This window comes from Chiloscyllium punctatum, chromosome 6 (assembly GCF_047496795.1).
Source record: "Chiloscyllium punctatum isolate Juve2018m chromosome 6, sChiPun1.3, whole genome shotgun sequence".
Lineage (NCBI taxonomy): Eukaryota > Metazoa > Chordata > Chondrichthyes > Orectolobiformes > Hemiscylliidae > Chiloscyllium > Chiloscyllium punctatum.
This window is the reverse complement of record NC_092744.1, coordinates 77,047,030-77,074,073: the sequence shown is the minus strand read 5'-3', so window position 1 is coordinate 77,074,073 and position 27,044 is coordinate 77,047,030. Positions and strand designations below refer to the sequence as shown.

The following is a 27,044-nucleotide window of genomic DNA, read 5'->3' as shown; positions in this document are numbered from 1 at the left end:
TCCCCCCGTACAGGCTGTGCTTCTCCCTGTACAGGCTGTGTTCCCCCCGTACAGGCTGTGATCCCCCCGTACAGGCTGTGTTCCCCCCGTACAGGGTGCTTCTCCCTGTACAGGCTGTGTTCCCCCAGTACAGGCCGTGTTCCCCCCGTACAGGCTGTGTTCCCACAGTACAGGCTGTGTTCCCCCCGTACAGGCTGTGTTCCCACAGTACAGGCTGTGATCCCCCCGTACAGGCTGTGTTCCCACAGTACAGGCTGTGTTCACCCCGTACAGGCTGTGTTCCCCCCCGTACAGGCTGTGTTCCCCCCGTATAGGCTGTGTTCCCACAGTACAGGCTGTGTTCCCACAGTACAGGCTGTGTTCCCCCCGTACAGGCTGTGTTCCCCCCCGTACAGGCTGTGTTCCCCCCGTACAGGCTGTGTTCCCCCCGTACAGGCTGTGTTCCCACAGTACAGGCTGTGTTCCCCCCGTACAGGCTGTGATCCCCCCGTACAGGCTGTGTTCCCACAGTACAGTCTGTGTTCCCCCCGTACAGGCTGTGTTCCCCCCGTACAGGCTGTGTTCCCCCCATACAGGCTGTGTTCCCCCCGTACAGGCTGTGTTTCCCCCCGTACAGGCTGTGTTCCCCCTGTACTGGCTGTGTTCCCATAGTACAGGCTGTGTTCCCCCCGTACAGGCTGTGTTCCCCCCGGACAGGCTGTGTTCCCCCGTACAGGCTGTGTTCCCCCCGTACAGGCTGTGTTCCCCCCGTACAGGCTGTGATTCCCCCCCGTACAGGCTGTGTTCCCCCGTACAGGCTGTGTTTCCCCCCGTACAGGCTGTGTTCCCCCTGTACTGGCTGTGTTCCCATAGTACAGGCTGTGTTCCCCCCGTACAGGCTGTGTTCCCCTGTACAGGCTGTGTTCCCCCCGTACAGGCTGTATTCCCCCCGTACAGGCTGTGTTCCCCCGTACAGGCTGTGTTCCCACAGTACAGGCTGTGTTCCCCCCGTACAGGCTGTGTTCCCCCCGTACAGGCTGTGTTCCCCCCCGTACAGGCTGTGTTCCCACAGTACAGGCTGTGTTCCCCCCGTACAGGCTGTGTTCCCCCCGTACAGGCTGTGTTCCCCCCCGTACAGGCTGTGTTCCCCCCGTACAGGCTGTGTTCCCACAGTACAGGCTGTGTTCCCACAGTACAGGCTGTGTTCCCCCCATACAGGCTGTGATCCCCCCGTACAGGCTGTGTTCCCACAGTACAGGCTGTGTTCCCCCCGTACAGGCTGTGTTCCCCCCGTACAGGCTGTGTTCCCCCCATACAGGCTGTGTTCCCCCCGTACAGGCTGTGTTTCCCCCCGTACAGGCTGTGTTCCCCCTGTACTGGCTGTGTTCCCATAGTACAGGCTGTGTTCCCCCCGTACAGGCTGTGTTCCCCCCGGACAGGCTGTGTTCCCCCGTACAGGCTGTGTTCCCCCCGTACAGGCTGTGTTCCCCCCGTACAGGCTGTGATTCCCCCCCGTACAGGCTGTGTTCCCCCGTACAGGCTGTGTTTCCCCCCGTACAGGCTGTGTTCCCCCTGTACTGGCTGTGTTCCCATAGTACAGGCTGTGTTCCCCCCGTACAGGCTGTGTTCCCCTGTACAGGCTGTGTTCCCCCCCGTACAGGCTGTGTTCCCCCCGTACAGGCTGTATTCCCCCCGTACAGGCTGTGTTCCCCCGTACAGGCTGTGCTTCCCCCTGTACAGGCTGTGTTCCCATAGTACAGGCTGTGTTCCCCCCGTACAGGCTGTGATTCCCCCCCGTACAGGCTGTGTTCCCCCGTACAGGCTGTGTTTCCCCCCGTACAGGCTGTGTTCCCCCTGTACTGGCTGTGTTCCCATAGTACAGGCTGTGTTCCCCCCGTACAGGCTGTGTTCCCCCCGTACAGGCTGTGATTCCCCCCCGTACAGGCTGTGTTCCCCCGTACAGGCTGTGTTTCCCCCCGTACAGGCTGTGTTCCCCCTGTACTGGCTGTGTTCCCATAGTACAGGCTGTGTTCCCCCCGTACAGGCTGTGTTCCCCCCGTACAGGCTGTATTCCCCCCGTACAGGCTGTGTTCCCCCGTACAGGCTGTGCTTCCCCCTGTACAGGCTGTGTTCCCATAGTACAGGCTGTGTTCCCCCCGTACAGGCTGTGATTCCCCCCCGTACAGGCTGTGTTCCCCCGTACAGGCTGTGTTTCCCCGTACAGGCTGTGCTTCCCCCTGTACAGGCTGTGTTCCCATAGTACAGGCTGTGTTCCCCCCGTACAGGCTGTGTTCCCCTGTACAGGCTGTGTTCCCCCGTACAGGCTGTGTTCCCCCCGTACAGGCTGTGTTCCCCCGTACAGGCTGTGCTTCCCCCTGTACAGGCTGTGTTCCCATAGTACAGGCTGTGTTCCCCCTGTACAGGCTGTGTTCCCCCCGGACAGGCTATGTTCCCACAGTACAGGGTGTGCTCCTCCCGTACAGGGTGTGCTCCCCTCATGCAGGCTGTGTTCCCCCCGTACAGGCTGTGCTCCCCCCGTACAGGCTGTGCTCCCCCCGTACAGGCTGTGCTCCCCCCCATACAGGTTGTGTTCCCCCCGGACAGGCTGTGTTCCCCCCGTACAGGCTGTGTTTCCTCCCCTGTGCAGGCTGTGTTTCCCCCCGGACAGGCTGTGTTCCCCCTGTACAGGTGCATCTCCCCAGTACAGGCTGTGTCATCACAGTGTCCCCTGGTACAGGCCATGTCCCCCAGTATGACTGTATTCCTGAATACAGGCTGAATCTCCAAGTGCAGGCTACACATCCGATTATACACTCTGTCTATCCTCCCAAAATAGGCTGTGTTTACTCATTACAAGCTGTGCATCCTGCCGTACAGGCTGTGTTCCCACAGTACAGGGTGTGTCTCCCCAGTACAGGCCATGTACTCACTGTGTCCCCCAGTACAGGCCGTGTACTCACTGTGTCCCCCAGTACAGGCCGTGTACTCACTGTGTTCCCAGTACAGGCCGTGTACTCACTGTGTCCCCAGTACAGGTCGTGTACTCACTGTGTCCCCAGTACAGGCCGTGTACTCACTGTGTCCCCAGTACAAGGCGTGTACTCACTGTGTCCCCAGTACAAGGCGTGTACTCAATGTATCCCCTAGTAAAGGCCGTGTACTCACTGTATCCCCAGGTACAGGGTGTGTACTCACTGTGTCCCCAGTACAGGTCGTGTACTCATTGTATCCCCCAGTACGGGCCGTGTACTCACTGTGTCCCCAGTACAGGTCGTGTACTCACTGTGCTCCCCAGCACAGGGCGTGTACTCAACGTATCCCCTAGTAAAGGCCGTGTACTCACTGTATCCCCAGGTACAGGGTGTGTACTCACTGTGCTCCCCAGTACAGGTTGTGTACTCATTGTATCCCCCAGTACAGGTCGTGTACTCACTGTGTCCCCAGTACAGGCCGTGTACTCACTGTGTCCCCAGTACAAGGCGTGTACTCACTGTGTCCCCAGTACAAGGCGTGTACTCAATGTATCCCCTAGTAAAGGCCGTGTACTCACTGTATCCCCAGGTACAGGGTGTGTACTCACTGTGTCCCCAGTACAGGTCGTGTACTCATTGTATCCCCCAGTACGGGCCGTGTACTCACTGTGTCCCCAGTACAGGTCGTGTACTCACTGTGCTCCCCAGCACAGGGCGTGTACTCAACGTATCCCCTAGTAAAGGCCGTGTACTCACTGTATCCCCAGGTACAGGGTGTGTACTCACTGTGCTCCCCAGTACAGGTTGTGTACTCATTGTATCCCCCAGTACGGGCCGTGTACTCACTGTGTCCCCAGTACAGGTCGTGTACTCACTGTGCTCCCCAGTACAGGGCGTGTACTCAACGTATCCCCTAGTAAAGGCCGTGTACTCACTGTATCCCCAGGTACAGGGTGTGTACTCACTGTGCTCCCCAGTACAGGGCGTGTACTCAACGTATCCCCTAGTAAAGGCCGTGTACTCACTGTATCCCCAGGTACAGGGTGTGTACTCACTGTGTCCCCAGTACAGGTCATGTACTCATTGTATCCCCCAGTACGGGCCGTGTACTCACTGTGTCCCCAGTACAGGCCGTGTACTCACTGTATCCCCCAGTACAGGCCATGTACCCACTGTGCTCCCCAGTATAGGCCGTGTACTCACTGTATCCCCCAGTTCAAGCTGTGTACTCACTGTGTCCCCCAGTACAGACGTGTACTCACTGTGTTCCCAGTACAGGTCATGTACTCACTGTATCCCCTAGTACAGGCCATGTACTCACTGTGTCCCCCAGTACAAGGCGTGTACTCACTGTGTCCCCAGGACAGGCCAAGTACTGACTGTGTCCCCAGTTCAGGGCGTGTACACACTGTATCACCCAGTAGAAGGCGTGTACTCACTGTGTCCCCAATACAGGCCATGTAATCACTGTGTCCCCCAATACAGGCCGTGTACTCACTGTGTTCCCAGTATAAGTCATGTACTCACTGTGCTCCCCAGTACAGTCCGTGTACTCATTGTATCCTTCAGTACAGAGCGTGTCCTCACTGTATCACCCAGTAGAAGGCGTGTACTCACTGTGTCCCCAGTACAGGCCATGTACTCACTGTGTCCCCCAGTACAAGGCGTGTACACACTGTGCTCCCCAGTACAGGCTGTGTACTCACTGTGTTCCCAGTACACGTTGTGTACTCACTGTGTTCCCAGCACAGGTCGTGTACTCACTGTGCTCCCCAGTACAGGCCGTGTACTCACTGTGTTCCCCAGTACAGGGTGTGTACTCACTGTATCCCTCAGTAGAGGGTGTGTACTCACCGTGTCACCAGTACAGGCTGTGCACTCACTGTGTCCCCCAGTACAAGGCGTGTACTCACTGTGCTCCCAGTACAGGCCATGTACTCATTGTATCACCCAGTACAGGCCGTGTAGTCACTGTGTTCCCAGTACAGGTCATGTACTCACTGTGCTCCCCAGTACAGGGCGTGTACTCACTGTATCCCCCAGTAGAAGGCATGTACTCATTGTGTCCGCCAGTATAGGCCGTGTACTCACTGTGTTCTCAGTACAGGCTGAGTACTCACTGTGTTCCCAGTACAGCTTATGTATTCACTGTGCTCCCCAGTACAGGCCGTGTACTCACTGTGCTCCCAAATATAGTGCGTGTACTCACTGTGTTCCCCAGTACAGGCCATATACTCACTGTGTCCCCCATACAGGACATGTACTCACTGTAACCTGCAGTAGAAGGCGTACACTCACTGTCTCCCAGTACAGGTCATGTACTCACTGTATCCTCCAGTACAGGGTGTGTACTCACTGTATCCCCAGTACAGGGTGTGTACTCACTGTATCCCCATTACAGGGTGTGTACTCACTGTATCCCCTAGTATAGGTCGTGTACTCACTGTGTCCACCAGTACAAGGCGTGGACTCACTGTGACCCCAGGACAGGCCAAGTACTCACTGTGTCCCCCAGTACAGGCCGTGTACTCACTGTGTCCCCCATAAAGGACACGTTCTCACTGTATCCCACAGTAGAAGGTGTGTACTCACTGTGCTCTCCAGTACAGGCTGTGTACTCATTGTATCCCCCAGTACAGGCCCTGTACTCACTGTGCTCCCAAGTATATTGTGTGTACTCACTGTGCTCCCCAGTACAGGCTGTGTACTCACTGTATCCCCCAGTACAGGGTGTGTACCCGCTCTGTCCCCAGTACAGGGTGTGTACTCACTGTATCCCTCAGTATAGGCCGTGTACTCACTGTGTTCCCAGTATAGGCCGTGTACTCACTGTGTTCCCGGTACAGGCCGTGTACTCACTGTGTTCCCAGTACAGGCCGTGTCCTCACTGTATTCCCAGTACAGGCCGTGTCCTCACTGTATTCCCAGTACAGGCCATGTACTCACTGTATTCCCAGGACAGGCCATGTACTCACTGTGTTCCCAGTAGAGCCCATGTACTCACTGTGTTCCCATTACAGGCTGTGTACTCACTGTATCCCCAGTACAGGTCGTGTACTCACTGTGTTCCCCCAGTCAAGGCCGTGTACTCACTGTATCCCCCAGTACAGGACATGTACTCACTGTATCCTCAGTACAGGGTGTGTACTCACTATGCTCCCCAGTATAGGGCGTGTACTCATTGTATCCCCTAGTACAGGACGTGTACTCACTGTGTCCACCAGTACAAGCCATGTACTCACTGTCTTCCCAGTACAGGCTGTGTACTCACTGTGTCCCTCAGTACAGGCCATGTACTCACTGTGTTCCCAGTACAGGCCGTGTACTCACTGTGTTCCCAGTACAGGCCGTGTCCTCACTGTATTCCCAGTACAGGCCGTGTCCTCACTGTGTTCCCAGTAGAGCCCATGTACTCACTGTGTTCCCAGTAGAGCCCATGTACTCACTGTGTTCCCATTACAGGCCGTGTACTCACTGTGTCCCCCAGTACAGGGAGTGTACTCACTGTGCTTCCCAGTCACGCCGTGTACTCATTGTCCCCCCAGTACAGATCGTGTAGCCACTGTCCCCCCAATACAGGCTATGTACTCACTGTCCCCCCAGTACAGGCCGTGTACTCACTGTGCCCTCTAGTCTAGTGTGTAATGTTAATCAGTCTATAATTTCGAGCCTTTGCTCCATGGTTTCATTGGATGCCGGGCTGATTCAAATGAGTCTGATGGCAATCTCATTGATATGATGAACAGTCTAACTGTGAGATACTATTTGTTAACATGAACCCGGGCTTGCTTCTTTCTGATGTAGTGCTGCTTTTGTAATTGTTAACTGGTTTGGTGTGATTCCCCCGGGACAAGCGAATTTCTTTGGTGAACTCTGAATTGGGAAGCACATTGGCACCACCTGGTGTTGCTGTCGAGTGCTGCCACATTAAAAGCAGCTCTCACCTCAGGATCCGAACAGAATATGTGAAAATCCCACAGGACTTGTAGCCAGCTCTGCAAGACGAGCCGTGACCACCTACAATGCTGCCCTGCAACCTACTACCTGGGTATAGTTTCATAGTAATAGAAGCAGGAATGGGCCACTTGGCCCATCGAGCCTGCTCTGTAATTCATTAAGGTCATGGCTGATCTATCCATTCTTCTAAATTCTACTGAGTACAGTCCCAGGTGGCTCAGCCTTTCCTCATAGGCTAACCCCCTCATCTCCGGAATCAACCTGGTGAACTTCCTCTGCACCACCTCCAAAGCCAGTATATCCTTCCTCAAGTAAGGAGACCAGAACTGTGCACAATACTCCAGCTGCGGCCTTAGCAACACCTTGTACAATTGCAGCAGAACCTCTCTGCTCTTAAATTGAATCTCTCTCACAATGAAATCCAATATTCCACTTGCCTTCCTGATTACCTGTTGCACCTGCAAATCAACATTTAGCGATTCATGTACGAGCACTCCTAAGTCCCTCTGCATAACAGCATGTTGCAATCTTTCTCCATTTAAATTATATTCTGACCTACTATTTTTACTTCCAAAGTGGATGACCTCACATTTATCAACATTGTACTCCATCAGCCAGACCCTTGCCCACTCACTTAACCTCTCTACATTCTCTGCACAGTTTGTCTTTCCACTCAATTTAGTGTCATCAGCAAACTGGGATATGTTACACTTGGTCTCCTCTTCCAAATCATTTATATATTTATATATCACGAACAGTTGTGGTCCCAACACTGACCCCTGTGGCACCCCGCTCACCACTGATCTCCAACCAGAGAAACATCCATTTATCCCAACTCTCTGCTTTCTATTGGTTAATTTGTCCTCTATCTAGGCTAGTAGATTCCCTGCAACCCCATGCATTCTTATGGATGAGTCTTTTATGCCTTACCTAACACCTTCTAGAAATCCAAGTATACCACGTCCACCTGTTCCCCTCCATCCACCAGGCTTGTTACATCCTTAAAGATCTGCAGTAAATTTGTCAAACACAACCTTCTCTTCCTGAATCCATGCTGCATTTGCCTGATGGAATGCTTTCCATTCAGATGTCTCACTATTTCTTCTGTAATGATAACCTCCTGCCTTTTGCCTACACCCTTTTTTAAACAGTGGCGTGACATTTGCAGTCTTCCAATCCACTGGGGCCTGCCCAAAGTCCAGTGATTTTGGTAAATCACCACTAATGCATTGATTATAACTTCTGCCATTTCTTTCAGCACCCTTGGTATGCATTTCATCAGGACCAGGGGACTTAACTAGCTTTGGACCCTCAAGTTTCCTCAACATTACCCCTTTAGTGATAACAATTGAATTGAGATCCTCACCTCCCATTGTATCCTTAACATCATTCTTTGGCATATTAGACACATCTTCCACTGCAAAGACACAAAAGAGTTATTCAAGGCATCGGCCATTTCAGCATTACCCAATATTAATTTCCCTTTCTCATCATGCAAGGGACCGATGCCCAGTTTTCCTTTTATATATTTATAAAAAACTTTTCCGAGCTATTTTTATATTCTGTCCTAGTTTGCATTCATAATCTATCTTTCCTTTCTTTATTGCTTGCTTTGTGGTTCTTCTTTGCTTTTTGAAGTTTCCCCCATCTTCCTGTTTCCCACTATTCTTGGCTATTTTGTAAGCATGAGCTTTTAATTGCATGCCTTCGTTTATTTCCTTGGTTATTCAAGGCTGGCTCTTCCTACCCTTGCTATCCTTGTTTTGATCAGAACCTACTTTTCTTGAGCACTGTGAAAGATCTCTATGAAAGTGCTCCACTGTTCTTCCAACTCTTCCACTATATAACTTGTGTTTCCAGTCTAATTTAGCCTACGCTTTGCTCATGATATTATAGTCACCCTTGTTTATGCATGACACCCTGGTTTTAGATAATACTATTTCACCCTCCATTTGTATCTGGAATATGATCATACTGTGATCACTCTTTCTGAGAGGATCCTTAACTACGAGATCTTTAATTTTACCTGTCTCGTTACACAGGACCAGATCTAAGATTGCATGCTCCCTTATAATTCGGTAAAATGCTTTTCAAGAAAGTTATCATGGATGAGTTCTATGAACTTCTCTTCAAGACTGCCTCTACCGAATTGATTCGGCCAATCAATGTGCATGTTAAAGTCCCCCATGATTACTGCCATTGCATTCTTACATGTGTCAGATATTTCTTGATTGATCGCCTGTGTCACTGTAGCATTACTATTGGGTGGGCCTATAGACTACTCCCACCAGTGACCTCTTCCCCATACATCCCCTTGGGTGACCTCCACCCAAATGGATTCAACATTTTGCTCCTTAGATCCTATATTGTCTCAACCTTAATTAAGACCGTGGTCCACCTCCCTTACCTTCTTGCCTATCCTTCCTAATTACCTGAGACACTTGGATATTTAATTCATCACCACCCTGCAACCACATTTCTGTAATGGCAACTAATCATACCCCTTTGCATAACAAGTTCATTGACTTTGTTTTGAATACTACAGGCATTCAGGTAAAGTGCCCTTATATTCATTTTCCTTTGGAATCTAGCAACCTCCACATCTTTTGCAAATGATTCTGTTGCCCAATATTACTTTTCTTCTTTTATAACTTTTGCTCTGGTCTCTGCATTGCTTCCTTCTGCCTTTCTGCCTGGACTCCCATCCTCTTGCCATTTTAGTCTACCCTACCTCACGGTCTCTCTGCTCATTGCAGCTACCTTTACACCAACTGTTGCATCTTCTGACCTGACGTTCTGGTTCCCGACTCCCCTGCCAACCTGGTTTAAAACTTCCCCAACAGCTCTAGCAAACCTGTCCACAAGGATTTTGGTCCCCATTGAGTTCAGGTGTACCCGTCCCTTTTGTACTGGTCATACCTCCCCAGAGTTTGTCCACATTGCAAATTACTCAAACCTTAAACTTCCACTTTAAATACAGACCACTGTTGCATCTCCCTTAAAACCTGCTTCCTTTCCCATTCCCATGCCTGTGATTGTGTAAGAACCCATAAAATGTAGTTCATTCCCTGAAGAGATTGTCAAAGGTGTATAATGTCAAAATGTTGTGGTATAATTTTGTATCTTTAGATTTGCAAAAAATCACCAAGTCAATTTGAATCTGAAACACCAGGCGTGTCGGTGTGAACTGCTTGTGGGTGAAAACAAACCATGTTTCAGATAATGGAGATTATTTTACCCAGCATGCATTGCAGCAGAGAAACTCCCCTATCTTTGGGAATAAGTGGTTGCACAGCTCTACCCAGAGGTAGAGGACTTTCGCTGCTGCTGTGGATACTGGATAAAAAGCTCCCCATTCCACAAAAAAACATGGAATGCACTGAACCAAACTGTTCTTCTTGCAAGATGGGATACAGTCATCAGACTGCAGCATTGACTTGCTGATCTTTGGATCAATATCATGCCACTGTGTAGCCTTCCCCATTACTCCCATGTGATGACAGCGTAGCGTCTCAGTGAAGAGCTGTAACCGTTTGGCTCTGAGTGTGTGTGGGGGGAGGGTGGTGTACAGTCTCTCATCATGGGAGGGATAGGTGTAGTGTTGCAGGCGTAGTCTTTACATTTAGGCATGGGGCTGTCTCAACATTTTGGAAGGGAGTGTCTGAAATTTCTGGGGAAAAGGCATGTGAGGGAGAAAGGGAAGGTGACAATGATTTGAGCGATTGGCGGGTTTGGAGAGTGGGCCCGTTAAAGAGTCGGGAGCAGCAACAGCATTGACCAGGAATGAAAGCAGCCCCGAAAGAGGAGCTGCAGTGAGGCAGAAAGACAAAAGGAGAAGGGCAGAGGGAGGGGTATTGTAAATTGAAGGCAACGAGACTGTGGGATTGTTCAGCACATGTTTCTCTAAAAGGGCATTGAGTACGCAATTAGAACACGTTAGACCAAAGTGGAAACTCAACGAATAGAATAGATTGAGTTTATATCCTACTGACAAGCTGCTGGAATTAGACAAAACCCTTGCAGGGGGAAGAAGGAATTCTGCCGGAGATACAGTGAATCCTGGGATTTTTGTCTCATCTGAACACTACTCAGACATTGATCATTTTCAAAATAAGAACAACTGTAAATAAAGAACACCTGGAGCAAGTTCTTTAGGTGTCCTGAGTTTACGAGGTTCACTATAGATCGAGATTATATATTTTATTTACATTGCCTTATCTTTCTCTGTCTGTCCCCAGCTCTGTGAAGATCTCTTTGCCAGAATTAATGACAGTACAAATGCCAACCTCTCATATTCGGTGGAGGTAAGTGTAAGCTAAGACACTCTAAGATGAAGCTTTCCTTTGTGAAATACATCTTCTATCTGACACTTGGCTGAGATTCTTTACAGCACATATGCCCGCTTAAAAATAATCTCACAGGTAATGCTGTGGGTAAACAAATAATCACTTTCTGGGCATCAGAATAGATCCTATTCAGTCAGAGATGGGTGTCTACTGTCCAATGAACTCCTTTTCAAAATATCTTTAGCCTATTCATTTCCTAATGGGATGGGACTATAAACCAAAACTGCACGGGACTATAAACCAAAACTGCACTGAATTCAACAGCCAAGAGAGCACGAATGTTGTTGAGAAAGTTGAGGAAGCTGTATTCTGCATCAAGTTGTACCTGGTCCAGGAATATTTAAGGAATATTGGGGTTCTGAATGAGAGAGTATTCCATTCCACTAACATCCATCATCTTGACTGGTTACAACTACAGGTACAACAACAACTTATGTTTATATAGCAAGGTTAATATAGGAAAATGTCCTAAGGTGCTTCACAGAAATATGATCAGACAAAGATCAACATTAAGTCCAAATATTAGGTGCAAATTGAGGGTGTTAGAGGGAAAGTTCCAGAGCTCAGGCTCTCAGCAACTAACGGCTTAGCTTCCAATAGGAGGACAATGGACATGAGGGATGTGCAAGAGGTCAGAATTAAAAGAACACTGAGCTCTCTACGTTTTTAAGGCTAGAGTAGGTTATAAGGATAGGGAGTGATATGGCAGTGAAGGAATTTGAATATAGAATTTTAAATTGTCAGTGTTACAGAACCAGTGTAAGTGAATAGGCACAAGGGTAATGGTGATCTGGGCTTGGTGTGTATGAGGAGATAGACAGCAGTGCTTTGGATGAGCTGACATTTCAGGAATGTGGAGAACTCAAAGACACTGGAATAGTCAAGAATAGAAATAGCCAAAGTTTTGGATAAGGTATTTGGCAGCTGATGAGCTGGGGTGATGCAGAGACAAGTGATGTTACTGAGATAATGCAGAAATAAGTGATGTTACTGAGGGGGTGCAGAGGTAAATAATTTTAAAAAAAAAATGCTGAGATAATGAAGAGATAAGTGATATTACTGAGGGGATGCAGAGATAAGTGATGTTACTGAGGGAGGTGGCTTGGTGATGGAGAGGATATGAGGTCAGAAGCTTAGCTTGGACTCTAATAGGACTCCTGGAGGCCAACAGTCCAGTTGAAACCTAGTAATGGAATATGGGAGGAGGATGGAATCCTTGGTGAATGTACAGAATTTGTAGCAGCTGCTAAAACAATGGTTTGATATTTCTCAATGTTTAATTGGAAGAAGTGTGCCTCATTCATGGAAACCAACCTGACAACAAGAAGGCCGAAGAGGATCGAGGGAGGGAGTGGGCAGACAGAGCTGGGTGGTTGGTGGTATACTTGTAGTAGCTGATATGGACAACATCAACAAGCAAACAGTACCTGGGCAAGGGGAGAGTTTAGGTAGCTCAGTTGGCTGGATTGTGATGCATAGAGATGCCAAACGGCACAGGTTCAATTCCCAAACAGGTTGAGATCACCATTGTTGAAGCAAACATTAAACTTCATTGATTGGGAATAAATAGAGGATCTTTTTGATCCCCCCATGGAAAATGTCCTTCAGGCATCTGGTGTTTTTCTCGTTTTTTTGTGACTTTCCTGCTGTGTTTGCTTTCCAGGTCAGTTACATGGAAATTTACTGTGAACGTGTGCGAGACTTACTAAACCCCAAGACCAAGGGGAACCTTCGTGTTCGGGAGCACCCCATCCTCGGCCCTTATGTGGAGGATCTCTCCAAACTTGCCGTCACCTCCTACAATGACATTTCAGACCTCATGGATTCTGGCAACAAAGCTAGGTACTGGCTATCTCCAGCCGATGGGAACATGAGGATCACCAGACTAATAAAGAACATGGTCATCTTCGAACATCCTACGAGTTACATTATGCAATAGAATTTGAATTACTGATGAATTGTAGGAGTTAATCTCTAACTATTAGTCTACAATAGGTCTAGACTAGAGAAAGTGTGATGCTATAAAAGCACAGCAGGTCAGGCAGCATCCGAGGAGCAGTAGAGTTGACGTTTTGAGCATAAGCTCTTTATTCTGAATTATGAAGATTCATGATGAAGGGCTTATGCCCAAAACATCGATTCTTCTGCTTCTCGGATGCTGCCTGACCTGCTGTGCTTTCCTGCACCACACTCTCGTCTCTGATCTCCAACATCTGTAGTCCTCACTTTCTCTGAGATGAGGGAAAAACACCTTTTTGATAAGGGGCAGCACCAGCGGTTATTGTAAGAGCTGATTCGGGATATCAATTATCACGGATAAAGGATTTGTTGTCTGACAAGGTAGTGGTATAATGTTTCAGGAGGAGGCACTGAATTTTGCTGATGAGGTCAAAATGTAAGTTGTCCAAAGGAAGTACAGTGACAACAAAGGGATATAGAGAGTGTGAGTAAGCAGGCAGCAAGTCAAGTGGGATCAAGCATTATGGGAAAATGTGAACCTCTCCACTTTGGTAGGAAAAATAATTAGGCAGCACAATAGTGAAAAGGAAAAAGACAGCAGAACTCAATGGTACAGAGAGATCTGGATGCCCTCGTACCAATATTCCCATGCAGCTGCTCATGGGTTCCACACATTCTAATCGTCATGTCAACACATTGTCTTCTGCCTGGTATGTGTAACACGTAAAGCTAGTATGCAGGCATAGCAAGTGATTAAAGAGGGAAACAGATTGTTGTTTATTGCAAGGGGGATGCAATATACAGTACATAAGGTTTACTGCAGATGTCCAAGGCCATGATGAGACTATATCTAGAGTACTCTGCATAGCTTTGACCTCCTTATTCAAAAAAAGGATATAATGGAGTGGGATTAAATTGTGAGACAGTTCATTCAACTCCCTCCTGGGATGGATGGATTGTCCTATAAGGAAATGTTGAAAAGGTTTGGCCTGTATCCATTGGAATTTAGAAGTGTAACTGGTAATCTTATTGAGGCATAGCACATCCTGAGGGAATTGGATAGAATGAGTACAGGGTGAATATTTCTTTGTATGGGGAAGACTGGAACAGGGGGCAGGGTTTGAGAATCAGAGGTCTCTCACTTATGTTTGAGATGAGAAGAATTGTTCCTTCTCTCTGAGTCAGTAAGTCCGTGTAATTCTCTTCATTGGGAAGACTGGGTCATTCAATGTATTCAAGGCAGGGTTGGATAGGCTATTACTTGACAGGGGAGTTCCAGTGTTGTGACCCATTGACAGTGAAGGAATGACGATATATTTCTGAGTCAGGTTGGAGTGTGGCAAATGGTAGCATTCCCATCTATTTACAGCTGTCCTTGTCCTTCTAGGTGGAAGTGGTCAAGGTGATGTTGAAAGGTCCTTAGTTAAGGATCCAAGTGGGTGGAAGTATGAGATAGAGGAAGCCTGAAAATGCCAATAGGAGGCAATTAAAAACACAAAGTATTAACCTGTGATTGACTGAGAATTGAGGATGAAAGAATTGGCAGTGTAGGGAATAAGTGAAAGCAAGAGGATGCCTTGTGATAGAGTGAATGTGAAAGAGGGAGAGGTTGTACTCAGGTTGTCTTGCTGTTCTCTCTCCTCAGGACTGTGGCTGCTACGAACATGAACGAGACGAGCAGTCGATCTCACGCTGTATTCAACATCATCTTCACACAGAAAGCACACGACACTCCAGAAACATCCTCTGAGAAGGTAAAGGAGACCAGTGTAATTGGGATGTCAGTAGACTGAGAGTCAAGTCCACCCCAGTGACAGCCATGGGTTGAGGTTCTGCTTGCTGTGATGTAAGATTAAATGGTGCAGTGACCAAAATCACCCTTCAACTCTGTAGGTGGTGATTTGAATCTGTTTCATTTAGATAGGATACAGATCTTTACCTTTCGATGGAGAATGTTCCCATGTTTAAACCTGATTTTCGAGCCTGCGCGGACAGATTAGCTGAACACCATTGTTTGCCTTAAATTGAACTTGTTTCAGGCTGTGTGACAGGTTTCTTGGTGGTTAGTAACAGCCTATCCATGAGAAAACAGCAAATCTAAATGGGATTTAACTTACTGCCATGTAAAGGCCTACTGCCTGTAGCATAACCTGTATTAGGTCCTATTTACACCACTCTTATAGTTACTGGTATATATTGGATCTGTACACATCAAGACCTTGATTTTAAAAATCCTATCTACATGTGCAAACCCCTCGATGAATTCACTGTTCCCTATCTCTGTAACCTCCGGCAGAGCTATAATCCTTCACATAAGTCTGTACTTGAATTGAATAGGAGTAGGAAAAATAGGAGTAGGGTGGGCTATTTGACCCCTCGGGCCAGTTCCACCATTCTTTAAAACCATGGTTTGCTCGATAACTTCCTGGATGCTCCTTCTCCATTCTGGATGGTCTTGGGCCAGTGATTCCTAGGTGTCTGTGGGAATACCGCACTTCACCAATAAGGCCCTTGAGGGTGTCCCTGAAGCAATTCCTCTGACTACCTGGGGCTCGCCTGCCATTCCGGAGCTGGGAGTAGAGCACCTGCTTGGGGAGTCTTGTGTAGGTCATGCAGATGAAATCTCTGAGGAGAAAGTGAGGACTGCAGATGCTGGAGATCAGAGCTGAAAATGTGTTGCTGGAAAAGCGCAGCAGGTCAGGCAGCATCCAAGGAGCAGGAGAATCGACGTTTCGGGCATGAGCCCTTCTTCAGGAATGAGGAAAGTGTGTCCAGCAGGCTAAGATAAAAGGTAGGGAGGAGTGACTTCGGGGAGGGGTGTTGGAAATGTGATAGGTGGAAGGAGGTCAGGAAGGTGAGACCCCTCCCATTCCACCAAGGACATGCAGGTCCTTGGACTCCTCCATTGCCAGACCCCTCCCACTCCACCAAGGACATGCAGGTCCTTAGACTCCTCCATCGCCAGACCGATGTGGCCTCCTCTATATTGGGCAGACAAACCGCCTACTTGCGGAATGTTTCAGAGAACACCTCTGGGACACCCAGACCAACCAACCCAACCACCCCATGGCTCAACACTTCAACTCCCCCTCCCACTCCACCAAGGACATGCAGGTCCTTGGACTCCTCCATCGCCAGACCATAGCAACACAATGGCTGGAGGAAGAGCACCTCATCTTCCGCTTAGGAACCCTCCAACTACAAGGGATGAACTCAGATTTCTCCAGTTTCCTCATTTCCCCTCCCCCCACCTGGTCTCAGTCTCAACCCTCGAACTCAGCACCACCTTCCTAACCTGCAATCTTCTTCCTGACCTCTCCACCCCCACCCCCACTCCAGCCTATCACCCTCACCTTGACCTCCTTCCACCTATCGCATTTCCAACGCCTCTCCCCCAAGTCCCTCCTCCCTACCTTTTATCTTAGCCTGCTGGACACACTTTCCTCATTCCTGAAGAAGGGCTCATGCCCAAAATGTCGATTCTCCTGCTCCTTGGATGCTGCCTGACCTGCTGTGCTTTTCCAGCAACACATTTTCATGCAGATGAAATGCCAGCCCGTCACAGCCGATTAAGGATGGCAGTGACTCGATGCTGGGGATGTTTGCCTGGTCAAGGACATTGGTGTTGGCATGTCTTTCTTCCCAGTAGATTCGCAGGATCTTGTGCTGGCGGTGTTAGTGGGACTGCTCCAGCATAATCAGTAAAAATGAAAGTCCTCTTGAATGCCTCAGTTAAACCAGACTCCATAAATTTCCGAGCAATCTGTTCTAGGCCCTAACTATTCACTGTGCGAAAATGATTTTGCTCACCTCTCATTTCCTTCTTTTGCAAATCATTTCAAAGCTATGCGTTCTGATACCCAATCTTTTTAAAGTGGGTCAGTTTCTCCCCATCCACTCTGCCAAGATCCTCATGGTTTTGAAATTTTATATCAGGTCTCCTCCTAGTCTCTCCAAGGAGAATAGACCCAACATCTTCACAACTGAAGTCATCCTTGGAACAAACCTCTTTTGATCTTTCTCTCTTTCTCTCTCTCTCTTTCTCTCTTTCTCTTTCTCTCTCCAATCCTTTTGAAAGTGCAGCATCAAATATTGTACACAAAACTTGGAAAACAGGAAAATAAACAATAAGTTGAGGTTGTGGGTAACAGTGACTGTCCAGCAAGCATTAGCACCTCCCTGGGATAGTTAGTTGGATCAACTGGTTGGCAACACAGGGTAAACACCAACAGCGTGGGTTCAATTCCCAGGTTGACTCAGGTTACCATGAAGGAACCTCCTTCTCAACCTTGCCCCTTGCCTGACATGTGGTGACCCTCAGGTTAAACCGCCAGCAGTAATCTCTCTACTGAGAGAGCAGACCTATGATGCACTAGGGCTGTAGTGACTTTACCTTTAACTGGAGATGAGGATAGGGAATCACAGAGGAGCAAATGAATTGATTCGAGGAATGTTCAGTTGCTTATTTGTTATTTAATCAAGGGCTGAAGTAAGACAAAGGTTCTCTTGCCAGTAATACTGCGTGTTGTACCACTGTCACCCACCAGAAAGAACTGCAAGTCATTGCAGCAAAAGAATCTGTAGTCAGATATTCCCAGATTAGAATGTCTGGATGTGGGACCTAGAACTGGAGAAGCAATATCCTTTGGAATAAGGGCTTCCAGTCATACAGAAATTGATGCTTTCTTTCATTAGAATGGGGAATATTATAATCAGATAAACCTTTTTAAAATCAAAACAGACTTTGAGCAGTTGGCAATGTATTTGCAACATTTAGTGAATTCACATCAAGATGGGGGTTAATACACTGAGAGCTTCCACTCGAAGAATGAAGGGCGAACTCAGAAGGATTTTTTTTCAGCTGCAAGGTTGTTAGAGTATGAAATGTTTTATGACTGAGGTAGAGTCTACCTCTGAAACTCTCTACTGTCTGAAATCCAGTGTTGGATGATCTGTAGTTATCTGCAAATAAACATCAGGAAATTACTGTGTTCAGTCCCAGCCACAACCTCCACTCCTCAGTCACTGGTTCCATCCTTCTCCCTGGCAGCTCTCTGAAGCTGAACTGACTGGCTGCCTGTTTTATGACTCTGGTGTCATAGTTGACCCTGAGATGAGCTATTAACCACATATCCAAGCAATTGCTAAGACTGGCTATTTCTCTGCCACAGAACGTGGTTGAGGTCAAAACATTGAATATTTTCAAGAAGGAGTTAGATGTGGGTAGCATGGTGGCTCAGTGATCAGCACTGCTGCCTTATAGCACCAGGGACCCCGGGCTCAATTCCAGCCTTGGAGTTTGCACATTCTCCCTGCGTCTGTGTGGGTTTCATCTGGATGCTCCAGTTCCCTCCCACCAACCAAAGATGTGCAGGTTAGGTGAATTAGCCATGCTAAATTGCCCATAGCGTTAGTGCATTAGTCAGGGATGAATGTAGGGGAATGGATCTGGGTGGGTTACTCTTCGGAGGGTCGGTGTGGACTTGTTGGGCTGGAGGGCCTGACTCCATACTGTAGGGAATCTAATCTAATCATATGGTTCTTAGAGCTAGAAGGAACAAAGGGTATGAGGTTGAATGGGAATCTGAGTTGGGTGAATAGCCATGATCATGTTGAATCCAGTTATTGGAAGGATACTATTAAGCTGGACAGAGTTCAGAAGAGATTTATCAGGATGTTGCCAGGTATGGACAGTTTGAGTTATAAAGATAGGCTGGACTATTTTCTCTGGAGCGTAGGACGTTGAGAGGTTTATAAAATCACAAGGGGTATAGAGTTAATGGTAGTTGTCTTTTCCCTAGGTTGGGGGATTTCAAGACTAGGGGGCACCATTCTTGAGGTGTGAGGAGAGAGATTTTAAAAAGACATGAGAGACAAACCTTTTACACAGAGGGTGGTTCGTGTGTGGAATGAATTTCCTGAGGAAGTGGTGTATGTGGGTACAATTATGACGTTTAAAAGACATTCGGACAGATACACAAATAGGAAAAGTTTGGAGGGATATAGGCCAGGAGTAGGCAGGGGGACTAGTTTAGTTTGGGATTATGTTCGGCATAGACTGGTTGGACTGAAGAGTCTATTTCCATGCTGGATGACTCTATGACTCTCTGATTCGATGAATGGTGGAGGAGACCTGAAGGGCTGAATCGCTTACTCCTGCTTCTATTTTCTATGTATCTATTTCCACCTCCATTACTTTGCCTGATTTATACATCTCCCCAGGCACATGCACACCCGCTGCCCACCAACTCTTCTCATCTCATCTGCTGGAACAGTCATTCCTTCCTTGCCTTCGAACTTGACTATCTTAATGAGCTCCTCCACCCTTGAGGCCATTCAAATATCTGCTGCTTGTATTCTAACTCAAACCAAATCCCTTTCATCCATTCATCACCCCTATTCTTACTGACCCTGCACTAAATCCCACATATATCTGAAATACCTGCATTCCTCTACATATAGCCCCTCCAACACCATGATTATAATTGCTCCAGAGTTGGTGACTGTTCCTTTAACTGCCTAAATCTCTGGAATTGCCTCCTGAAAATTGCCCAGCCCCTCTATCTTTCTTTGCCCCTCTAAGACACTCATTAAATTCTACTTCTTTTCCCCTTCTAGCCATACACCATCTTAATGTGAGACTATGTTTTTTTTCACTGTCGCTAGCTCAAAAAAACCTGGAAGTCATCCCAAACATCACTTTGGGTGGACTTATACCACGTAGGCTACAGTGCTTCAAGAATTGGCTCACCACGTCATCTCCAGGCCAACTTGGGATGGGCATTGTTGCAACCATGGAAGGGGACTTACTGCAGGGGACCTATTCTGCATACTCACTGACCAAAAAAACAGTTTATTTAAGAATAAAGATGTTTTAACTCTGGGCTTTAATTGTTGGGAACAGGCAACTTACAGTTTTTCATAAGTTGGAGAGGAAAGATACACTTTTATTGTCCAGCACCTGCATCTATACCTTCATTCATCCTCTCACAAGTATGCGCACACTCAGGGAAAATAATTATGATTTCACCTGTGGTACATGTTAATGTTTTCTTAAGATTTCTTTGTTGTACTTGCATCTCCATAGCGTGTATTCTAGATTCAGACTTATAACCCTTTATGTCATAGCAGCAAGGAAACAGACTCTTTAGTCCATGCCAAATGTAATCCCAAACTAATCTAGTCCCACTTGCCTGCTCCTGGCCCATGACCCTCCAAGCATTTCATATTCATGTACTCTTCTAAGTGTCTTCTTAATGTTGTAAATGTGCCCACATCCACCACTTTCTCTGGAAGTTCATTCTCTGTGTAATACGAACGTGAACCACCCTCTGTGTAAAACATTTGCCCCTTGTGCCTTTTTAAAATCGCTCTCCTCTCACCTTGAAGGTATGCCCCTAATCTTAGATCCCCCACTCTAGGGGAAAGACACCTATCATTAGCCCGATGTATACGTCTCGTGAAACCGAAAGAACTGTAACTCAGAAACAAGAACAGAAATTGCTAGAAAAGCTCAGCAGCAAGTGTGGAGTGAAATCAGAGTTAATATTTTGGGACCAGAGACCCTTCCTCAGAAGGGTCTCCTCGGGTCATTGGACCCGAAATGTTAATTCTGATTTCTGTTTTGTTTCCGTACCCCTCATGATTTTATAAACCTCCGTAAGGTCCCCTCTCAACCTGCTACACTCCAGTGAAAAAGGTCCCAGCATCAGCAGCCGCTCCTTTTAACTCAAACCTTCCACACCTGGCAACATTCTGGCAAATCTCTTCCGAACTCTCTCCAACCTAATAATATTCTTCCTATAACAGGTCCACAGAGGAACTAATCTTGAGTAGCCTTGATTAGTGGATGTTCTGTTGGTTTATTCTCATTGATGCAGATTTCTCTTGTTACACTCCAGTCAAGGGGTAATAATGCAGAACTGGTGCAGTTCCTCAAGTAAGGAGTTCAAAGCCAACTCAATCTTCTACGTACATGCGGCTTAAAGAAAGTGGTCTCAACCAGGGTCTTTTCATTTCTTTGGCTTTAAGGTATTATTAAATCTGCTTATCAAAAACCTAACTTCAATTGTGTAAACAAAGCATCTCTCTCCCCATTGTCCTGCTTAAGGCTCTCCAATCAGTGGTTAGGCCATTTTCACACAAAGGTTTGTGGGTATTACTCTTCTACATGGCATCTTGATGAGAGGGATTTTCACAACCAATGCTATCAACTTCGAATTTGGAATCACAAGGACTGCCATAGTATTGTGAATTCAATCATTTTAATTCGCTGGAGAAATACAGACATTATCACAGCAAGGGTTAGTAGCATTTTAACTCGACTTCGCCAAGATTTGTCCAGACATGAAAATTAGCTCAGTGTTCTTGCAGTCCCATGTGTCTGGCAAAGAAAGATTGCCTGACCTTTCAGCTCCTTTTATATCTGAAGGAAGTGTTTATTTTTGGTTCATATGTCAGAAATTCATATTTATGCTTCATTAGTTTGCATTACATGAATATGACAGTATGCTGTTCTTGCCAACAATGCTCATATCCCATGAAGGAAGTAAAAATAAAGCGTTTGTTAGAAACATGGAAATTAGGAGCTATATGAATCCAAGTTGTTTTGTTGTGGGGAGGCAGAGGAAAAAAGGCATTAGCATGACAGTTGCCCTTTGTACACCTCCATCCGCCACACACCCATCCCTGAAGCTATGATTACACAGCTTCTGTCACAGTTCTGCATTAATAATCACATCTTACCTAGGGTTACATTTTAAGAAGTATCAAATTCAGCTTTGTGCCTTGACTTCCCCAGTTGCAGGCTTTGGCCACAAGAAGCCTGGTTTACAGAAGTGTTATACAATGATGTAGTACTTACAGAAGTTGTCTATATAATGCATTTACATTTCACAGGGAGCGTACTGGAGAGTTGTAGGAAGGGATGAATAATGGAACAGAATTAAAAACAGGAATTATCTCATGACCTTTTTTGAAGTGCCGTGTTTTATTTCTAATTCCCTCTGTAGGTTAGCAAAATCAGTTTGGTTGATCTCGCTGGAAGTGAAAGAGCTGATTCCACAGGAGCAAAGGGAACACGATTAAAGGTGAGAATCCCTATCCATCCATCCAAGCATTTATTCCCTCATCCATCTCATCATTATGCATTTTCCCATTCATTCATCCACCTATGGATCTGTCTATCAAAGCATCTAGTTGTCCACATCACTCTTCCTTTCATCCATCCATCCAGATCTTGAACTTTTCACCCATTCATATACCTGTCTTTGTATAGGAAGATAGGCTATAAAGACGAAAGCAAGAAATGATATTGGATGGATTACCCAACGTTGACTTAGGCATCAGAATAGAGAGTGGCAAATCCAGCCCTGTCAACTTGTCAAAGTCCACTGTACAAACGTGTAAGGGATTGTGCCAAATGTAGGAGAGCTTCCCCACAAACTAGGCAAGAAACAGCCTGACAGCGTCATACTCCCTGAATCACAGCTTCCCGACAATGTCCCAGTCACCACCACCATCTTTGGTGGGAACGTCTTCTCCCATCAGTAGGAAGGACCTTCCAGTAATGCTCCTGCTAATCTGGTGATCAGTGTCAGTATGCTGTCCGGTTCCAAACTTCATTGCCGCACGTGGACCTCGGAGACCCGCGAGGCTAGAAAGAAAATGCATCAACGTGTACCAAGTACAAGAGACGCTGCAGGAACTCACAAAGGCTCCTCTGATAGCATCTTCTGAATCCATGACCTCTGCCACTTAAAGAGACAAAGGCATCAGATTCATGGGAGCACTGCTTCATGAATCACCTGTCCCCCTCCAAGCCACCCTCCATCTTGTATTGAAATTCTATCACTGCTCCTTCTCTTCTTCTGAATTTGAATCGATCCACTAAGAATTAAGCACTTGGATGAGATACAAGAGGTTAACTGGCAGATGGTATCAAATTTGGGAGAGTTGGTGGACAGGGGCTGGGTGGTGGACGAAACGCTGATAGCATTGATTTGAAAGTCTTTGAAGTCAGCATAATTCAAATTCAGCCAAGCCCTTTGAAAAAATTAGTCCTGTTTTGCATTATTTTATTGCTGGTAGCTGAGCATCTGAGCATGTGGAATGAACAGACTTATTTAAGATTGTTCCATGCATGGTTTATAAGACACCAGGGAAACCATTACTATTAATTTGTTATATCTGTGTTTGTTTCAATTGAGGACACAAGAAGAAATTAGATCTGTGTTCAGTTTTGTTGTGCCTGCTCTTTATTAATGGCTTGTTCCTTGTTTGCTGCAGGAAGGTGCAAATATCAATAAATCCCTTACGACCCTGGGCAAAGTAATTTCTGCTCTGGCGGATGTGGTGAGTGAAACCTGATTCTTTTACTCACTGATTCTGGTGTAATATGGATGTTGGCATTTTTCTGTTAAAGTATAAACTGCGGCAATACCCAAAAGTGCTTTACCAATGCACAGCATCAATTAACAAAGTCAATAGGATGTTAACATCAATAGCTGCAACAGTAGGATTTGAGTCAGAAGAAGGGGGGCATGTTGCAGCTCTTCAGGACATTGGTTAGGCCATGTTTTTGGAATGCTGCATTCATTTCCAGTCTCCCTGCAGTAGGAAAGATGTTGTGAAACCTGAAAGGGCTCAGAAAGATGTTCAAGATGTTCCAAGGATGGAGGGTCTGTGCTATAGGGAGATGCTGAATAAGCTGGGGCTATTTTCCCTCGAGCATTGGAGGATGAGGGGTGGCCTTATAGAGGTTTATAAAGTGAGGAGGGGCATGGATAGGGTGAATAGCCAAGGTCTTTCCCCCAAGGCAGTTGAGTTAAAAACGAGAGGGCAAAGGTTTAAGGTGAGAGGGGAAAGATTTAAAAGGGAACTTCGGTGCAATTTTTTCAGGCGGAGGATGGTGGGTGACTGGAATGAGCTGCCAGAGGAGGTGTTGGAGGCTGATATATTCACAACATTTAAAACACATCTGGATAGGTACATGAATAGGAAGAGTTGAGGGATCTGGGCCAAATGCTGGGAAATGGAATTAGATCAGTTTAGTCAAGTTCTGTTTCCATGTTGTACACCTCTATGACTCTAAGTCAGGATTATGGTCAGATCCTAATCCAAGTTCTGTGTCCAGTCCTGTTTGCCAGGAGAATCTTTCTGGGACATGAGGCAGTGCACAAAGTTGATCCCTTCTGTCACAGAAAAAAAATTACAAGATAGAATTGCATTTCCATTGAATCTTTCATGATTTTAGGACATCTCAAAGCAGATGAAGTGCTTTCCTTTTAGAGTTCAAACACTGTTGTCGGAAAAGTGGCAGCTAATTTGCAAACACCAAGGTCATTCCAACAGCAATGGCCTGGTCATTAGTGATGTTGATTCAGGAGAAACAGTGGATAAGCCTTAGTGAAGACCTTCTTTGATCTTCCTTGACATATTGTGACCGGATCTTTTTTGTACCCACTGGAGAGTGCAAACAGGGCCTCGATTCAATGCTTTACCCAAAATACACATGAAGCAGTGCAGCACTTAGTCTGAATTATGATCAAAGCAAAGAAAAACCTCAACTTTTTTATCTTGAAAGGACAGGGCTGGCAGCTGATCTTACACACAACTGTTATGGGATTATAAATGTTGAAAACAATTCCAGAAAATGCAAATTGCAAGAATAGGATGTTTTACTCTAGAAGTCTAGTTTGTGAAGGGTGGAACAGGAGTTACTATTTATACTCTTTTATATTTACTTATAATGTTACTGATTACTAGCATGTAGCTCCTAACTTGTTTTAGTCTGTGTCTATTTTTCCAGGACGAAAGTGAATCCCCAGTTAGTGCTCACCATCTGCATTTGTTAAATGTAATTAATGTATAATTAATTTAAGATGTGCTGAAACATGTGTAAGTCAAATTTAGAACTCATATTATCACATTAAGACTAGTCTTTCTGAATAGCTTTCCATATAAAAGGAGTCCTAGTTATAAATGATGAAGCACAAACTCCAATTGTCCCAATATCCTTGAATGAAATAATCCAGACTGCGCCAATAATGGTACGAAAGATAGATTCCACACAGTTTCTTATGAGTCAGGGATGAGCTCAAAATGTTGTAGCTACAGTGATAAGCCACGTGTCTCTGATCTATTCAGTAAACCTCTTGCTTGTTTGGTTTCTTACAGGATTCTGGATCAAACAAGGTATGGATACTGCTGTACTCTCCTACATTCACACTAACACAATTCAACCTGTGCTTCCTCCCAGTGCATTTCAGGAGCAGCTTCAGCTGCGATATGTAGGCAGTTAAATATCCTGTCAACACCCAGCATGGGCTTGACCATGAGGAGGTCAGCAGTTCGGTGAGGTACAAGAGGTTAACCGATGTACTGGATCACATTCAGGAAAGCTGGAGGGAAAAGGGAATGCTGACAGCCATTGATTTGAAACCCTTTGGAGTCAGCATAGCTTTAAAGATAGCAAACTGAGCCATGTTACTTTCGGTGTAAACATGTACGTAATATCCAAACATTGCTCAAAGAAATCAGAGCTCGAAATTCTGTACCTTGCATTCATCAGGACTAGGATACAAGGAACAGAATTTAAAAACGAGATAACATTTAATACAGAATGAGAGGAGTGTGCTGACTGAATGGGCAATTATTTAAACAGGGACGCAGCAAGAACAGTTTCACGACACGGAGGTGAAACCTTTTGTTAATAAAACTAAACACCCAGAAAAGCTCACCTCACCTCATAATCTGTTAAAATATGAGTGGCAGTGAACTCCCGAATTCCACGATTTAAAGAGCATAACATCAATTTATTCTTTAACTGTAAAAGTGAACATTAAACAACAACTATTCACAACTCTAAGCCCCCGTTCTCTTAACTGCTTACTATCTGTGTCCAGCTCTTTAATGATGATATGTTGTTCCAATAAGACACTTATTAAAATTACATCAAATTAATTTTAAAAACACGCACTCTCTGTCTTCTGTGTCTTCCACTCTGCCGGCTGAGGATCTCCCTGGGTTGGCTTCTTTCTTTTTACTGCAAGTATGTTTTGTAAGAAAAGGTACCTTTGATACAGATTGTTTCCTAATTTCTTGGAGACCAAGCTGTTAGATGAGCAATTAACTCTCCTGGAATTTCTCTCTCTACAGCAGTTGCTGTCTGATCAATTTTCAAAATGTCCACATTCTTATACCTACAATATCGGATTGGCTCATTGGTTCAATATTGGCAAAAACAATAAATTCAAACTCAATTGGGTTTTAGTATCCTGAGATATAATTTAAACTGATTGGTTAAATTCAAGCTGTTGTCAAAAAGCAACCAAAATTCATGTATCCATGTCACAGCAAAATGTTATGTACTTTCAATTTTTCAGTACATTCTGGGACTGCATCTAGTTATATACACAGGTGCTTGTAAGCTCTCAGTTCAGAACAGCATTCACACTCTCTTAAAGGTACAATATACGCCCTCAACTTCATAACAACAGTGAATTGTCAATCCTAACTCTCAGAACAGGCAACTAGATTCTGATTGGTCAGGGTCTTGCCATGAGGATGCAGCAGAGTTTGGTTGTCTACATGACCATATTTTTTGAAAAAGGTGCAATGTATGTACAGATTCCTTTTGTCCAGGTAAATTGGGCCCCAAATATTTATATATGTAGCGTCCATAAGTACAAACTGTGAGACTGACTGATGATCATAAGTTGGTTTCTGATGTAACTCTTAGCACATTCTTAATTATTTAATCAATAATTCCCAATGATAGAGCCACATATAATGTAGATTTTGTTTATTCACTCATGGGATAGGGGCATTG

At 46.0% G+C, this 27,044-nt stretch overlaps 1 protein-coding gene across 30 annotated transcripts in view; it reads left to right on the top strand.

Annotated features, from left to right (window-relative positions):
* Positions 1-27,044, top strand: part of kif1aa (kinesin family member 1Aa) — a 326,170-nt gene that overhangs the window by 133,944 nt on the left and 165,182 nt on the right. For all 30 annotated transcript variants that reach the window (XM_072573022.1, XM_072573040.1, XM_072573019.1 and 27 more), the window contains exons 5-10: positions 11,147-11,212; positions 12,918-13,096; positions 14,859-14,967; positions 22,225-22,302; positions 23,501-23,566; positions 25,391-25,408. In XM_072573022.1, the coding sequence (XP_072429123.1) occupies positions 11,147-11,212; positions 12,918-13,096; positions 14,859-14,967; positions 22,225-22,302; positions 23,501-23,566; positions 25,391-25,408 (516 nt within the window). The remainder of the gene's footprint in view (positions 1-11,146; positions 11,213-12,917; positions 13,097-14,858; positions 14,968-22,224; positions 22,303-23,500; positions 23,567-25,390; positions 25,409-27,044) is intronic.